The sequence below is a fragment of the Seriola lalandi genome, unplaced genomic scaffold (assembly GCF_002814215.2).
Source record: "Seriola lalandi dorsalis isolate HSWRI2012SDOR001 ecotype SW California unplaced genomic scaffold, Sedor1 jcf7180002053835, whole genome shotgun sequence".
In the NCBI taxonomy this organism is placed as follows: domain Eukaryota; kingdom Metazoa; phylum Chordata; class Actinopteri; order Carangiformes; family Carangidae; genus Seriola; species Seriola lalandi.
In genome coordinates, this window is record NW_019524388.1 from 308,975 (window position 1) to 325,560 (window position 16,586).

At 40.9% G+C, this 16,586-nt stretch overlaps 2 protein-coding genes across 3 annotated transcripts in view; both read left to right on the plus strand.

Moving 5' to 3' along the window:
* The first annotated feature begins 970 nt into the window (after nt 1-970).
* On the plus strand, nt 971-8,999 carry soat1 (sterol O-acyltransferase 1). The gene is made up of 16 exons (XM_023401920.2): nt 971-1,083; nt 1,585-1,736; nt 2,630-2,688; nt 3,686-3,834; nt 3,942-4,001; nt 4,132-4,239; nt 4,456-4,741; nt 4,914-4,992; nt 5,160-5,244; nt 5,374-5,419; nt 5,522-5,651; nt 5,757-5,854; nt 5,987-6,085; nt 6,287-6,422; nt 6,592-6,737; nt 6,922-8,999. The coding sequence occupies exons 2-16, from the start codon at nt 1,586-1,588 to the stop codon at nt 6,997-6,999; spliced, it is 1,710 nt and encodes a 569-aa protein (XP_023257688.1). The 5' UTR covers nt 971-1,083; nt 1,585; the 3' UTR covers nt 7,000-8,999.
* Nucleotides 9,000-9,506: 507 nt separating this feature from the next.
* abl2 (c-abl oncogene 2, non-receptor tyrosine kinase) overlaps nt 9,507-16,586 on the plus strand; it is a 25,574-nt gene continuing 18,494 nt past the window's right edge. For both annotated transcript variants that reach the window (XM_023401933.2, XM_023401934.2), the window contains exon 1: nt 9,507-10,135. In XM_023401933.2, the coding sequence (XP_023257701.1) occupies nt 9,919-10,135 (217 nt within the window). In that variant the 5' untranslated portion in view covers nt 9,507-9,918. The remainder of the gene's footprint in view (nt 10,136-16,586) is intronic.

Below are 16,586 nucleotides of genomic sequence, written 5' to 3' on the forward strand. Positions count from 1 at the left end.
TGAAATATATTACATGCAGTATATTAAGTTAACATGCATGCATGTAGGTAAGGCCCAATAAGCCCCACATTCATTGTGGCAGTATTGTTCTGTGTGTTGGTTTTTTTTAATTGCAACTTTTTGGGAGAAATGTGGAAATATGCAGTACTAAAATAGATAAGGTCCATGAGGTGAATATGCTTTATTATCTGAAGACGGGCTTCAAAGTATAGTTTTATCTTTGTCATTATTGCAGTTAAAAGTGTTCTTGTACTTGATTTGTGTTTAATTGCAACACAGGTATGGATGGATTACCGAACAGGCCTACCAGGCCCAGTGGTCCAAAGGGTCAGGGGGTCCATGGGCCAGGGCCTCTGTGTGAAGAGAATCTTAGTATTTTTGTTTGAAAGTCATAGAACTCAGTTAAGACACAAAATGACCACAAAGAGACGCAAAACAGAGATGCAATACTACCATAAAGAGAAACAAAACAACCAGAAAGAGATGCAAAATGTTTTCAGTCTGGGGGTCCTGGTGTGGGGCCTTTCCCTTTTGTCTGTCATGAACACAGCTAACCCTGGGCCACGTCATTGCCCAGCATACAGACACTGTCCCTCCCATAGTTCCCCCTAGCAGGTTAATCGGTTCATGTGAACTTTCTTTATATGGAAGAGTTTGTGTTTTTAAATATTTGTAGTTTATCACAAGCTATTGACATGACATACGGCCCTGTCTAGAAACTATTAACAGCCCAGTTAAATTGGGGTATAATTTGAATTTGACTTAATCCTTCAGGACAGTTATATCTGTATTACATTTATTTACTCTGGTTTGCTTTAGATGGCTGTGGCAATTGCTGTTGCTCTGATGATTTAGTCTGATGACAGCTGTGGCCGATGTTGTGGGCGCCGGTGACGTCGAAAGGAGGAGAGACTTTGGACCAATCAGCAGCCGCGTGCCCTGCTCATCATCTCCTCCGTGTTTTTCAATGGGGAAGGTGAGCAGCTGCTCAGATTGTTGTGACTGAGGGAGTTGCACATCTGAGTTTCGACTCGGTCACGTCGGAGGTTAGCTGAATAGGAGTGCACCCGGCGATTGAAGCGAGTAAGTTTGCAGGAAGTCGATGGTCAGCATTTTTATTACATTTTCTTCGGTGTCAGTCAACGTTTCTGTCAACCTGCTCCGTAGCTAACGGTAGACGTCAACAGGCTGGCTAAATGGACTAGCTGTTCACCAGAGCTAACAGCCGTGACTATCAACAGGCAGAAGCATTATTGTAAGAGTAATGTTAGCGTTACATCATGATAAAACCATTTGGCTGGTTAGCTGTCTATTTAGCTCATTTTAATCGCCTCTTGTAATATTAGCTGGCGAGAGCTAACTAAAGTGTTAGCTGTCTATCTGCTGTGTCTCTGTGTCATGTGAGGCTGATTTGATTGTCAACTGGGTTTGCTTTGTCTGTCAGTCGAAATACTTAGCATTTCTTACCCATGTGAGGTGGTGTGAGAATCCTGCTTCGTTATGTGTCCACAAGACACAATACCTTCACTTTGGTCATGCTGCCACTTTTTGTTTCTTCACCTTGAATTGAATGTGTTTCTTTAGGATGGAGAATGGGGAGGAAAGTGTCCTCCGGTCCCGCTGCCGAGCCTTTCCTAAAATGCCCACCTTCCCTGACTTAGATAGCTCTTTGGATGGGGAACATAGTCTAGGAGAACATCGGCAAGGCAATGGAGACAACCACATTACCAGCAATGGTAAGACAAACTCATCTCCCTCATCAGCAGGGCTAAGGAAGAGGACATTGACCTTTTTATTTCTGTGAAATTTGAGATGAAAGGTGAAGGTTGACTCAACCCCCTAATTTCCTTGGATGTGTTACTCACTGAACCCATGCCATATGATGATGATGTCTTTCTCTTGAGCAAAATGTGACCCGTGGTACAGTTTGTGTGGTTAACCAGGGTAGAGACTGCTTACTGCTCATCTGACTCCCAAGTGATGAACTGATTGTGTAAATGATGACTGATAAACACTGGTCTCATGGGTTGAATGCTACTGTTGCTTGTGTGACTGACCTCTGTAATTGATTAAACTTGTTCCTCATACGAGAGCTGTCATGACTAATAACCTACAATAACCTTAGTCACAAGCATTCAAATTAGCTTACTTTGTCAGACACTAGACATGAGTGTCTCCTTTTGGATTTTGCAACTTTGGATAAATCTGATGTAATTTGACGTCGCAGATGGTTAGACTACAATACAATGACTAAAACCTACAGTCGTCAACTATTAGCACACTGTCAGATGTTTACGTCACTATTTAAAATTTCAATCCCAAAATATAAAGATATAAAATCCTTTGTTTAGGGTTATGTGTGCTATTAAAAACAGATTCTAATTCTACATGAACAATAATACCAGGGGGATTTCTTTTTGTGTGATATCTCACACGCCTTACAGATAGCCTCTTGAATGTTAGCTGTCCGTCATTTATTAAAATGTTCTGTTTAGACAGGGTCACTTGGCAACTCAGTTGGCCCTATTGTTAATTTGGGTGTGTCCATGGCATAGTGTTGTATTTGCATTGGTAGGTTTCAAAGCAGCATGTTGACAATTGTTATTTTATGTTCTCTTTCCAATTTTAGGAAAAATTGAAGTGGAACATGTCATCAGCAAAAAGCTACAACTGAAAAGGAAAGCAGAGGTCAGTAATTCAGTTTTCTTTATTAAAAAAAAAAACAAAATTTCATCTTGCTGTTGAGAGTGAGTAATTTGGTTTAGATTAACAGAGTCAAAAATACAGCAAATTTTTTATTTCATTTGTTTGGTATATGCATTATAGCATTCTTATTTATGTTTAGATGTGGGTATTTTGTCACAATCTGATCAACATTGTTTGTAAAACTTTGTAAACTAGAACAAAATGACAGTTGATATGAAAGTAAATTCATATCTTGAAACCAAATGTAGCTGCATGTGAAACATGATGGTTAAAATAAAGTTCATGATGCATTTAGTGATGTTAGAAGAGTGACTTTACACTTATTTACTAAAGATAACTGCGGACTTCCTTGTGGTAAACAGCATGCATCATACACTGGGGCAGTTGCAAAAATGCTGCTAGCAATACATGCAGTTTGTCACACATACTGTATGTTTCAGTGTTGACTGACAGTAATAGTGTCATCATACACATCATCGTATACAGAAATGCTTTTGGCATGAAAGTACTCTGGTTTGGTGTTGACTGTTGATAAACATGCAAATTCATTATGCAGTTAACAGCACTACAATTATGCAAGGGCGTTATATGCTTTATGCGCAAACTGTGTACCGTTGTCAATCCATTGTATCAATTTAATCCATTAAATAATACAGCCATTTTATTGTAACAAAATGTTTTATTCAGGACTACATTTACATTTTAGCTGTACTGCTAATGCTCTTCTCCAGAGAAACTGCTGATGACAGTGGGTGGTTCAGTGAGTTGCCTTAGGACACTTGAGAAAATTATTCTTTCTTGAGCAATATTGTAAAAAGAAACGCAGTGACAATGTAATGAATTTTTGCAACATAACACCAAATTTGCATATTCAGGAAGAACATCATTACCCCCACAGAAATGCAAAATACACCATAGTTGTTCAAGTATTTGCAGACTGTGAATAATCATTTTTTCTGTGTCCTTTTTTGTTTCTCAGTTCCTAAAGAGTGACCTGATGCGTCAGTTTGACAGTCAGGTCAATGACTTCATGGACTGTCTTATTGAAGAGTCAGCCAGCCTGGAGCCTGCACCTATTCCCGCTGTCTTCTCACCCCCACTGTCAGAGAAGGAGAGGAGCAAACTCAGGTATTGCCATTCAGCTTTTCTATCAAATCAAATGTTGCTGTTTACGTTGCTTTAAATGGGGTATATATGGGATTACAACCTACAGCCTTCACTCTGCTTCCTTTTAGACATTTTCGTCCTCCTCATGGCCAGGGAAAGCAGTTTGTCAGTCGCAGGTCCCTCCTAGAGTAAGTTGACACTTTGATGTTAAAGTCATATAAATACTGCATACACAAGTCCGAGGTACATTATAATATATATTTGTTACAGTTGACAGTTTTACTGCTGCTTGATGATTGTGTGTTTGTTTTTCTGCAGTGAGCTGTTTGAGGTGAACCACATCAGGACCATCTACCACATGTTTATTGCCCTCCTCATTCTCTTTATCCTCAGTACACTTGTGGTAGATTTCATTGATGAAGGCAGGTAATATAAGTCTGCTACGCATTATGCTTTTGATTCTGTGTCCATGCTTGTTGAGTCAGTTCACTTGACAAATCATCATCTTGTCTGTTTTCTTTTGCCTTTGTTTATGTTTTATTTAAATTCTTTAAGTTTATATCACTTTTGAACTTGCTGAGATAATCTGTCATGAGCAGAGCCTTAAAGTTTCTATCTATATTTTTTTCTCTTTTGCCTCAGACTGGTGTTGGACTTTGACCTGCTGGTCTATGCATTTGGACAGTCCCCCCTGGTGGTGTGCACATGGATCTGCATGTTCCTGTCTGTGTTGCTGGTTCCCTATGCTCTTTTCCATCTGTGGTCACATACCCAGTATGGGTCTTATAGTCACCCCAGCTTGTACAATTTGCTGTTTGGTTCTGTATTCCTGCTCTACCAAGCTCTGGGTCTGGGATTCCTCCCTACATATGTGGTGGTGACCAACAGTTTGCCACCTGCATCCTGCTTCATCATCATCCTAGAACAGGTAGATGACCAGTGTGGCCGCTTTTAGCTTGATCAATGGAGTCACAGTTGGAGTGTTGTATTATGCTATAATTCTTGCCTGATGTAAACACTTACAAATGCCTTTTTTGAAATCTATTATATAAAACCACCCTCCCTTCTTGAATAAAATCTGTGGTAAAATTTAATTCCAGGTGCGACTAATGATGAAAGCACACTCCTTTGTCAGGGAGAATGTACCAAGAGTTCTGGCGTGGGCTAAAGATAAGACAAGTATGTAACTTTACCACTAAAACATCTTTTTTTCTTCTTTTTCTCTTGTGTATCCATGTATAGTTGCTATTTGCCAATTCATACAATTCCTTTCTTTCTCATCGCTACGTTCTTCCCCTTTTCTCTTAGTCCTAATGTGGGTAAACAGACTCTCCTTTTATCTACAGGTCCTAGCCCAGTGGTCCCTCAGGTTTCTCAGTATTTCTACTTCCTGTTTGCACCTACACTCATTTACAGAGACAAGTACCCCAGGTAAACAGATGCTGTCTATATCTGTCAGTTGGCATTTTTTGATGTCCTTTTGAGACCTGAACTCATAGCAGTGTTGTCTTGCGTTAAACAGGGCATGTGTGATCAGATCTTGTTTCACTTGTAATGCAGGAACCCAGTGATCAGATGGGGCTACGTGGCCACAAAGTTACTTCAGGTGCCAACCCTCTTTTACATTTTACAGCTGACCTTACTTAAGATTTCAAGTCATGAATAATAGCCCATTTTTCTGACGATTCCAACCATTCCCACCTCACAGGTACTAGGCTGTCTGTTTTATGCCTATTACGTGTTTGTGCGGCTGTGCATCCCTCAGTTTCGCAGCGTCAGTCTACAGCTGTTTGACCTGAAGGCCATGGTCCTTTGTGTCTTTAACTCCATCCTGCCAGGTAAGATAATTTTTTGTTTGTTTTTTTTTTTTATGCCAGGAGAAGAGAGTTGCAATATTGTTGTAACAGCCACATTCATGATGAATCCTCTTTCTTTCTTTGCAGGAGTGTTGGTTCTCTTCCTGGGATTCTTTGCCTTCCTCCACTGTTGGCTCAATGCATTTGCTGAGATGCTTCGTTTTGCTGATAGGATGTTTTACAAGGTGGTCTTCTTTTGCTTTCACTTTATTATCTACTGAAAAATATAGATCAGGATTTATTGTATTTTATTTCATGTGTGTTAATTATGTTGTATTTTATATTTGTCTTCTTTCAATTTCAATCACACATAACAGGATTGGTGGAATTCAACCTCTTTTGCCAATTACTATCGCACTTGGAATGTAGTGGTCCATGACTGGTTGTACTACTATGTGTACCGGGATTTCCTGTGGGTGAGGTTTTTTTTTTTTTTTTTTTCTGTTGATGCAGCACAGTCTTTAAAACCACAACAGCAGCATGCATGTTTATTATTTGCTGTTTTCTAATGATAAACTAATTTTCCAAGTGATTTCCAGTGTAAAAATGCATGAATCACATAAAACCTGTATGCCACTGATGTTTTGACTTGTCATTTCTCTCTGTTGTCATTCTAGATGTCTCAGAAGCGTTTCAGACCGGCAGCCATGCTGTTTGTGTTTACAGTGTCAGCAGTGGTCCACGAGTACATTCTCGCCATCTGCTTTGGCTTTTTCTATCCCGTGCTCTTCTGCCTTTTTATGTGCTTTGGAAGTAAGAAGAAATACTACTACACACCTTGCTGTTATCACACCTCACTGCTGTTTAAAAGTGCCTAAAGAACATACAGACGCGTGACCCAAAATATTTCTCCATATACTGTATATACTTTGTTTGATTCATTATTCTTCCACTCTGATCTTCTTTCTTCATCCTCTCACAGTGATGTTCAACTTCATTCTGCATGACCAAAGGAAAGGTCCCATCTGGAACATAATCATGTGGACATCCCTCTTCTTGGGTCAGGGAGTCATTATCTGTCTGTACTCCCATGAGTGGTATGCCCAGCGCTACTGTCCCCTGAAGGAGGTAACACCTTTACCATTGCCTTGTCCAACTTCTTGATATGTTGTCCTCTAAACACATGATGTGCGTTTAGAGGACATGTATGTATGGATACAGTGTAATTCATCTGAAAGTTGGTTGTTTTTGCTTCATCTGTCTCAAGTTTAGATAATAACTTCGGCTTCATATGGTGGTGTTTATGTTTCAGCCGTCCTTCCTAGAGTTACTGAAGCCTCGCTCCTGGAGCTGTCAGAGAGGCTTGATGGTGGACTCTGATAGGCTGTGACCTGTGTCTGGATTATTGCTGAGGACTATCACTGATCAGTATAAATCTGGCCCACCTTTCTGTTACTTTCATAACTTCTGGTCTTTAATTTTTTTTTTTTTTTTTTATGCACTAAGGTCATGGCTGAGTCTGTGTATGAATGTAGGGAAGAGGTCTAATAAGTATTTGCCAAAATATTCTTTACTCTAACATCTGAGTCACAATGATGCCTTACTTATATGTTTATGTTGTCAAAGGCAACCCCACAACAAAATGACAAGTTCACATAAAACCACATGTGAACTCTTTTATTTTTATGTGCTATTTATTTTTCAGATGTATTCCCATTACTTTTGCCTTGATCAACTGTGAAACCACTCCCTGTGCCAATAGATTTGTGACAATAATTATATGGCAGCTGAATACAAACATTACACAGTACAAACAATATTTACACATATGCAGTAATGGTTAATATTTAACAAAGTTTGCAACTGCTATTCTATTATAAAGGACATTCAGTTTGCTGCTTGGAAAAACATTTCATGTTATTTATATTCACTGCCTCCAAGATTTATTTTGAAAAGCGGACACTATTTGGTGTTTTGTATAAATCTATGAGAAACTCCGGTGTCTGTATTATAACTTGCGGTCCTCTTCTCTAAAGAGGAAAGTGAAAGTGGCATTTGAGGTGCTGATGTAGTTGTGAGGTAATTTTATAGTAAATGTGAAACTGTGATGATTCAGGCATAGAGCTTTCATACCTGAACTATTACATTTTCCAAATCCCAAATTTAATACAAAGTTTTTCTCTTTACCATCTGTCAAGCCACAAGTAAGGAAGTTAGACCCCTCATTAAAAATCATGATACTGAACTCCATAAAACAAAATCTTAAACAAAACAGATGACAATTATGATGTGGGGAGTTAATGTACTCTGTGACTGCTGAATGTATTTTTGGTTATTGAATTGAAATGGTTTAAACATGCATCTAGCGTCATAGAGAAAGTTTCTTGTGAAACTTAATGATATATTTTTTTCATGACCAATGTTATGTGAGTTATGTACAGTGATTTCAACCGTAAGGTGGAATCACTACAGATCGGCTTCTAATGTAAAACTGTTGCAGCTGGCTGCTAGAATATTTTAACACCCAAATAGTGATGATACTTGATTACCACTAAGGGCTAGAGTTTGCTTTGTCAGATACTTCGTAGGATAAATAAGACAGTGTTTTTTGGTTTAAATCATACAAGTATACATTTTACACAACAGTGATTTTCATGTCAAACTAACAGAAAAGGAATTTATCTGCTCAGTGTGCTTTTAGCCCTCTTGGTCTCAAAATAACGTGTATATACATTTGTATTATTTGGAGGAAATCACAAGTCAATCATTGCACAGTTCATGTTGCCAATTCAATGCAGGGAGAGTGTATTTATGCTTGTGAATAATGAGATACACAACCAGCAATGGGAAACTCAGCACTTCTAAAAACTGTATGACCACAAGGTGGCACTGTATCAAAAGCTTTTATTTTTGATCCTCTGCTCATTTTGCCTAGAGAGGCTTCACTACAGTCATTTACAAAATGAATATTAACAAACAACACAAGTACCAGCAACTTATTTTTTTAATATGTACAGATGATAGCAGAATTATTGGAATACCCTGTGGTACTTAATGCTACGTTTATGAGTTTGAGCTCTTAAGAACTCCACATTTGGCTGAAGTTTTAATTTTGCTTTACGCCTTTGAGATTTTGCTAAGAATGATAATATTTATAGTGGTGAAAGGGGCCAAGCTACAGAAATGCTGTTTATTTAGATGAGCTATTTATTTTTGTGAGCAGAGCTTTGCCTCTTTACTGTGATATTTGTGTTCATTGTGATCAATTCTTTTTCTGGTCTTGAATAGCCTATTGTGTCAGGTGACAATTATATGAATCACTATGTTCTGTTTTTTGATGGTAGACACATCAAAGTATGAGAACTGTTAAGAATAAAAAAAAAAAATTAAGTATGTTCCTTTTGCTTCTTAATCTTTTAAAAATGTGCTGTATATAGTAAGTGCTGTGAATAGTAAGTATTGAAATGCATTTGCACAAAATACTGAATACATAAGTAATGTAAATATATTGGGTCAAAAATGTTCATTAGGTTATGTTTTGCCCATGTGGATGCAGTCATTTTAACATATATATGGCATCTGCAGAGTAGGTATATTTTTAAAGTTTTATATTATGTAAATAATAGCATATCTACAGTTTTATAGTACAGAGAATTTAGCCTATTGAAGCACTTATTTCTTATATTACCACACTCCATTGGCTTGACAAAAGCTGATAGTGATGTCTGCATTTTTCTCCAGGACTCTGGGATCAGACATCCCATATGGGCCCCCCGCCCGCTGGAACCGGTGCTCGAGGATTGTTGGGACCCGGTTAGTGTCGGTGCTGGAGAGGAGGAGGATCACGGTGACAGGGGATAGCGGCGAACCCCCCGCCTTGTGCAACACATCTTCTGTTCTGCGGTAAAGATGGCGGCGTCAGAGGGGGCGCGCAGCGGCCGGACAACGGCAAGACTCTTCTGAAAAGCTCCAGATTTTACCGAATCTCGCTCGTCGGTTACCGTTAATTTCTGCTCAGATACCATCTGGACCACCGGAATAGAGACAATCGCTGTCACACGCCGGGGTTGCGATTTTATTGTTAAAGGCAGGGTGGGTGGGTTTCACTGATAGCTGCTAACGTTAGCTTACAGGCTAGCCAAACGAGCTAATACGGGCTAGTTAACATTAGCTCGGTGAAGAACAGCGGGGAGGGGATTGAGGAAGACTATTCGGGCCAGGCCGCTCCAGCTTGGGGGAATGTGAGCCAGAGGTGCGCAGGGGGGGTTTGCTCGCTTCGTCCCAAACGTCCTTACACCAAACTACCGGGATGGGACAGCAGGTAGGCCGCGTCGGTGAGGGCACATCGACCGGACTCCAGCCACCACAGCCCCACGCGTCCCAACCACACCAAGGGAAGGGGAACCGGGGGAGCGGCGCCGGGAGGAGACCCCGAGAACCCGGCAGTAGCACCGGGACACCACCGGGCAGGACTGCTGCAGTCAACGTGCCCGATCCAGGGATCAATATATTCACGCTGCATTCAGGTAACGATAGAAATACTTTGTTGGCAAGGTTGTGGGTAACGATAAAGGGCTCCGGTTTTTACTTTTATATGTTTGCTGCTGATTAGCGACTGCTAGCCGAGTCCATGCTAGTTTGACAACGACGCGTTAGCGGAAATAGCCATGCCAACCAACATTAGCTTTCCATGTCTCATCCATTTTACTCTGTGTGTGTGTTAATTTGTCCATTGTCTGTATGTGCAGACATGGGGCAGTTTATACCGAAAATGGATAACTCACTTGCTCACATTTTCTACTAGTATATCAGTACGTTGGAGCATATGTAATGCGCTGCATGTGACCTAAAGCTCCCAAAAGGAAAGACAATGTTTTTGAAAAAGAGAGAGAGTTTTCTGGGCTATCCCTAAAGGGTCACGGCCGCAGGTTAGCAAGTGAAGTTTATCTCCAAGGCCTGTCTTAGCCATACGTGGTTTGGTAAACAGTGATTCTTGCCTCCGGAGGTTGAGTAGCAATTCCACTCCATTAAGTCACTATGGCAGCCACCACAGGCTCACATTACAATACCTAGTGGTTTCACATGCTCACTTACATCCTCTGTCTGATCATTTCTACTGTTACAACGCACTCAGCCAGCTGACTGCACAGTTTGATCCAGTGGGAAATCGATGTGAATTATTTAAGTCACCTTCTGTCATTAAGTGATTACACGCAGGCAAGCATCAAAATTTTAAAGCTACTGTGTTATTAAAGTTTAATATCTCAACGTCTATAGTCTCACATGATCAGTGAATTCATGAGGTTACTCATGTATTGCTGGAATAATGTGGGTTAGTGGTCACATGGAAAAAAATGACACAGACAAGACAGAGGTGGTGGTACTAGTCACCCCACCATCGACCATGTTCCTGCCTCAGAGCTATAGCTATGCATTGATATTGTCGTCAGCACTGTGAGTCATGGAGGACAGCACAGATCTACACTATCTCTCCCCCCTTTGAGCCATGGAGAAAAACTGCCCAGCCTTGACTCCGCCATGCCCCGGATGGCCTGCCTCTTTCATCCCAGCCTTCTCCCCTTAGGCAGTGTCTCTCAGAGGCTGATCTGTGGTGATAAGTAATGAAAATGACATGATGCCAACTAGGTGGCATTGCCATTGTAATGTCATGTGGAAATTTGGTGTAATTTGATGTCTGTCAACTTGCCGTTAGTTTTGTTCGTCACTCACATCTCTCATCCAATGGGTGGTCTCTTCACATGTGCTGCATAGATGTAAAACTACTGGCTCAACATGTCTAGTTTCCGCTGATGTCCTAAACCCAACTTCCTCACACCATTGCGAGAGAAGCGAGGACATGCAGAAGGTGCAAGCTTTTGGGAATGGAAAGCATTTTCAATTCCTGGCTGTCACATCTGAAAAGTAACCCTCCTCAGTTTGAAGTACATACACAGACAGACAGACCTACTAAGTGCAGCACCACTCACTGTCGGCACTGTTCCCTTCTCTCCGATGTCGGGGCAGGAGTGGCCTTTTTATAGCAGCCAGGATGCAGTCACATAGCCACTCTGCAGAAAGACTTCTACTCTTCAAAGCACACTATATTAGAACAAAGAGTCTTAAGTGAGGAAGCTTGGGACTGGGTTCTCAGTCTTCCACTGACTATCAAAGTGCCTTTTTTCTCGTAGACTATTTATGTGATAATGATGCAGCATTATCGCGTATCTCTTTGTGGGTGAAATTTGGACTTGTTCTTTTAAGGAGGTTGTTTGAATCATCAGGAAGTCGACATTGATTAGAAACTAAAAAAATGCTTTGTTTTTTTTTTAATTTTTCAATATGTTATTTTTCCATAGAGTACTTTATCTTTTAGTTTGTAAAATAATCATGTAACCACAGTCATTAATGTGATAAATGACTAAATTGAGTTAACCAATTTTCGGTTTGATTAATCTGTTCAGCTATAGTGTTTATTGACTTGATAAGATAACTTGATGTTTATTTGACAATGATGCCACGTGACCAGGTCTTGTGGAGGAAGTTGAGATAAAACGCTTTGATCCCATTCTGGGAAGTTGAAAGTGTCACGTCAGAAAAAGAGATGTCCTAGAACAGATGCATAGTGTGGTTGTGAGTCACTGGGATGAGGTGTTGGCTTGACGGCATATCTGATTTGATGTTGGTGCGTGTTTTTGTATCTATTATTGATATTAATTTTTAGAGGCAGCATGATTTCAAAAATGTTCCTACTGACCGCTATCAGAGATCAACATGTTGAAGTGGTTTCACTAATCCAGCTTCATAAGCACTTTATAACAGACTAGCATACTTCATAACCTAAATGATGGATTTTTGGGATGTAATTGAAAGGTGCCAGTCTATGAGGAATGCGTGTTTGTCTGTTGAACACATGCCTGTGTGTTGCTGCCTGACTTTCCATTGAGTGTCAGTGGGTTTCATATGTGCACATGCTTCCTCTAGAGTTTCTGTCAGTATACCTAATACCACCGAGTCATTTTAGGGGAGGGCAAACAAAGAGGCTGGAGGGCATTGGTGTAAAATGGTTCTTGCTATGCTTGCTTGGCCCAGTGGCCTCTGCCTTCCCTCTCCTCCATGTCTCCTCAGTAGTAGTGAGCTTTTCAACGTCTGTAGATTCCAGTGTTGGGCTACCAATTTCTTTTTTCACTTCAGAGAAGGCGAGTCAGCTTCTGTCCCCTGCTCAGGTGAGCAGCAGTTCTCCTTAGCTCATCACTAATTTAGCGTCCCTGTCTCTCCACAAGATCCCACCAGACAGACAGGCCAGCTAAAAAACACTGAGCTATTCAAGGACAGACGGAGTGCAGACTGCTTCTTGCTGATTCAAAGGGAGCCATCCAGACAGCAACCTCTGTGCGTGTTGGTTGATGAGCCATATTGGTGAAGCAGTGGCTGCAACATATTGATGAATCCACCCCTTTAGCCCTGTCAGGATTTCCGAGATTTCCGTCTCTGCAGTGGGTTCATCTGATACAGACACTGCAGTGAGGAGTGTCCTTTGCTATTGAACTGACACAGAGGGTGAATCTACTGAGAAAAAATAGCCTCATTAATGGTATATTCATTGCAAGGCTGCACTGCAGGTTATCACTTTTCAGGATTTGTTACTTAAACATTATATTCTGCCTTTCTTAAATGAAACTAACATCTTGCTGGTAAAAAAAATATGATTGGTGTGTTGACGGTGTAAATAAGCAGTAATGCTACTTCTGAAGGTTTTTTTTAAATAAAATAAAATAAACAAAGCAATTCGCTAATCTATTTTTACCCCAAACAGATCATAGAAACTGGGGCAGATGAGTGGATTGGAATATTTTTTGGCAGCAGGACTGATAGTGAATGTAGAGCCAGCTGTACCTAAAGTGCAGCACTGTTAAAGCTGCCCTGAGGAGAAAAGAGATGCCTGGATCCAGGATACAAGAACCTAAGCTGATTTGCATCACGGGTGAAATTAGATTAGAGACAAATCCACTTTTCTATGGACTCTATGTGCTAAAACCCCAACAACCAGGATAAGTCACACAGAAGCCACTGCTATACCTGGGGAAAATCAAGTTTCAGATGCTTCCGTGGCTACGGGTGAGATTTTAAAAGGCTTTAAAAGATAATATCATGAAGTGAAGATGATTTGTTGATTAAAAACTAGTTAGTAGGTCCTAGTGACTCTCATTAACCACTAGGAGGAGCCATGGCCACACCTCCTCAGGGTAAAACTGGCTAGGAATTGGGGCAAAACTGATGAGTCTGACTGATTGTCTCAGAGGTGGCAGTAAGTATGATTAGATGGATGTGTTTGTGGAAGCGTAGAGTGTTTTAACACTATCAAAAATGGTCTTACATCTGAAGACTGCATGCACCATTGTGCACTCTGTAATGGTTGTGTGTTTAATCATTTATGTCTCTCTGTGCCTTCATCCTCATCCCAAGACTGCACTGTACCACGACTGACTGCCAAGCCTCGACTATTAGTCCCTGCAGTTGACTGGCTCTGTCGGCTTCCTCTCTGTTGAACCCTGGCTGTTGCAACGAGCCTCAATCCTAAATCTACCATAGAAGGGTTAATGACATTAAAAGTTAGTAAAATGTTCAAGAATGTGCCATAAATTAATGTTACCACACACAAAGCACAATTCAGAGGTTTATCTAGCTCAGTTGTCGTTTTTTCCCAAAGTTTTAATGTTGTTGTGAATGTAAACCAACGCTCAGTTGCAGCCTTGAGCCTTTGCATCTGCTACCAGTCAACCTCGTGTAGTTCCCAAAACCACAGTCCTAGTATTTATTCCTTGGCCTCAACGCTCTTGCAGCTTATATCATTAAAGAGTGAGGATTAATCTGAACAGTGAATGATTGGCTGTGCAGATGGTGAAACCATCCCATGCATCTGTCAGCTTAAAAACACCAAATGTTTTCAATTTGTGGAGAGGTCTAGCCAAATTGTTGTGGTGGCTCCTGGTTAAATTGGAGTTTTCACTCTTAAGCTGCGATGGTGCAGCAGGGAAAAAATTAGATATGGGGTAGGAAAGGGGGGCAGTCCCTGTGCCAAGCCTGTTAAGCATTGATTTGCTTCCAGGATCAGTCCTCTGTTGCTGGCATTATCACTGCTGCTTATCTTCTGGGTTGCAGGCTGGAGACTTGGCTAGAAATGCGCACTCACACACACTTACTGTAAACACTCAACACATGCATAAAGACATTCACACACACTCACTCTCTTTCTTTGCGTCCTTGTCAGTGAAGTTGTGATGTGGGGCAGCTCTTTCTGAGGATTATCCGGCACGTCCTACTCCTTCAGTGTAATCATCCGCCAGCTGACCAGTTGGTTAGAAACCCTTAATCTGGGTGCCCCATGGCACTGCTGTACTCAAATATCCCATGTGATGAATGTGACTATTCTGTGAAGAGACACAAGTTGTTGCTTTTGTATGGCTTTGAGTGATTTATCTGAAGAATGGTTGCTGATTGCATATTAGCCTCCATTTATTCATTTCAAGTTATTAATAACTCTGCTATCACCCTGCTGCTCCACTGTCATGTTATGTTTTATCATTACATTGGGTATATAATGCAGTTAATACAGTTTGAATTTGAGAAAATATGTGTTAGATGAATATATAAACCACATACCGTAATTGCATGGTGTACACATTGAAAATAGTTACTCCACTGGGTTGGTTTTGCAGCCAGGGGCATCTCAGCTGTCTAACTAAGAGCACGCTGGAAGTACAATCTTCCGTTTGGGCTTGAGTCTGTTCTTCTAACTGAGTAATTCTAAAGCAGCTTAAACCTACACCTTAACACAGCTTAACCACACCACACACAGATTAGCCGTTCAGACGTCAAGATCCGTGGGTTCTACTGTAAACCCTCATTGGAAAAGGAGAAAAGCAAGGAGGCAGCAACAAGGAGAGTGTCCTTTTCAAGCTTTGCAAAGATTTGCTGTGGTGAACACACCTCTTTACCTGTGGGGAGTTGGCCACATAAACACCCATCTCAGCCAGACATTTTAAGATCATCCACACAAAGCACATTGCATGATGTATTTGACAAGAGCGGGCAGATCTGCAGTGAGGACAGTGCTCTGACATTAGCGTAATATTTCCATTCTGTGTACTTTTCTGTGAATTTATGACTTCTGCTGGACAGAAAAACACACTTTCTTTTTGACTTGGGAATTGAGCAAGGCTGAAGTAGAAATACTTGTTAACAATCCAAAAGCATGTTTTTGCTCTTTTTTTTTTCATTTTACATCATAAGGACTGAATGATATTTATAAGCACAGACACCCGGTACTCTGCACCAAACAGGTCAGGGAGCCTGAATGTGACTGTATTTTGTATATGTATCGAAATAGAATCATTTTATCAAAATATATATTTGACCAAAGCCTGTCAGGTCAAATTTTGCCCTGTGTGTGTGAAACAAACCACCTCAGTGTGGATGTGGAGATAGTTTCAAGTCACCATATGCCGCCAATCCTCTCTGCTGTCACGTAAAGGAGCACTTAGCCTTTTTTGCCAGCACACCTAGAGGGAAGCACTTAGAGTCCATTATTAACCCATAACAAGCCCTGAGAGGAGCAGGGCAGGGCAGGGTGAGCCGTGGGTTAGGGCTCCATTCTTCTTCATTCCACAATGATCCACTGGCCCTAAGGCCCTTACTGGTGTTTATCCACTCCCTAACTGGTGTATTTCCATGTAGACAGCAGACGTGATTGCTGTATGGACAGAGATGAATAGAGAACATTCACAGGTGTTCCCAGCAGCGGCCTGCTTGTGTAATTACTTACTCAGAGAGGGTTGCGACACCAGGATTTGTTAAAGGCGGGGGTCTGATTGATGTAGACGTATGCATCTGCTAGTATGGACATGAGTGGGCACAGGACAAGTGTATAAGTGTATGTTGCTATTGAGTACATTTGTGTGTGTGTGTGTGTGTGTGTGT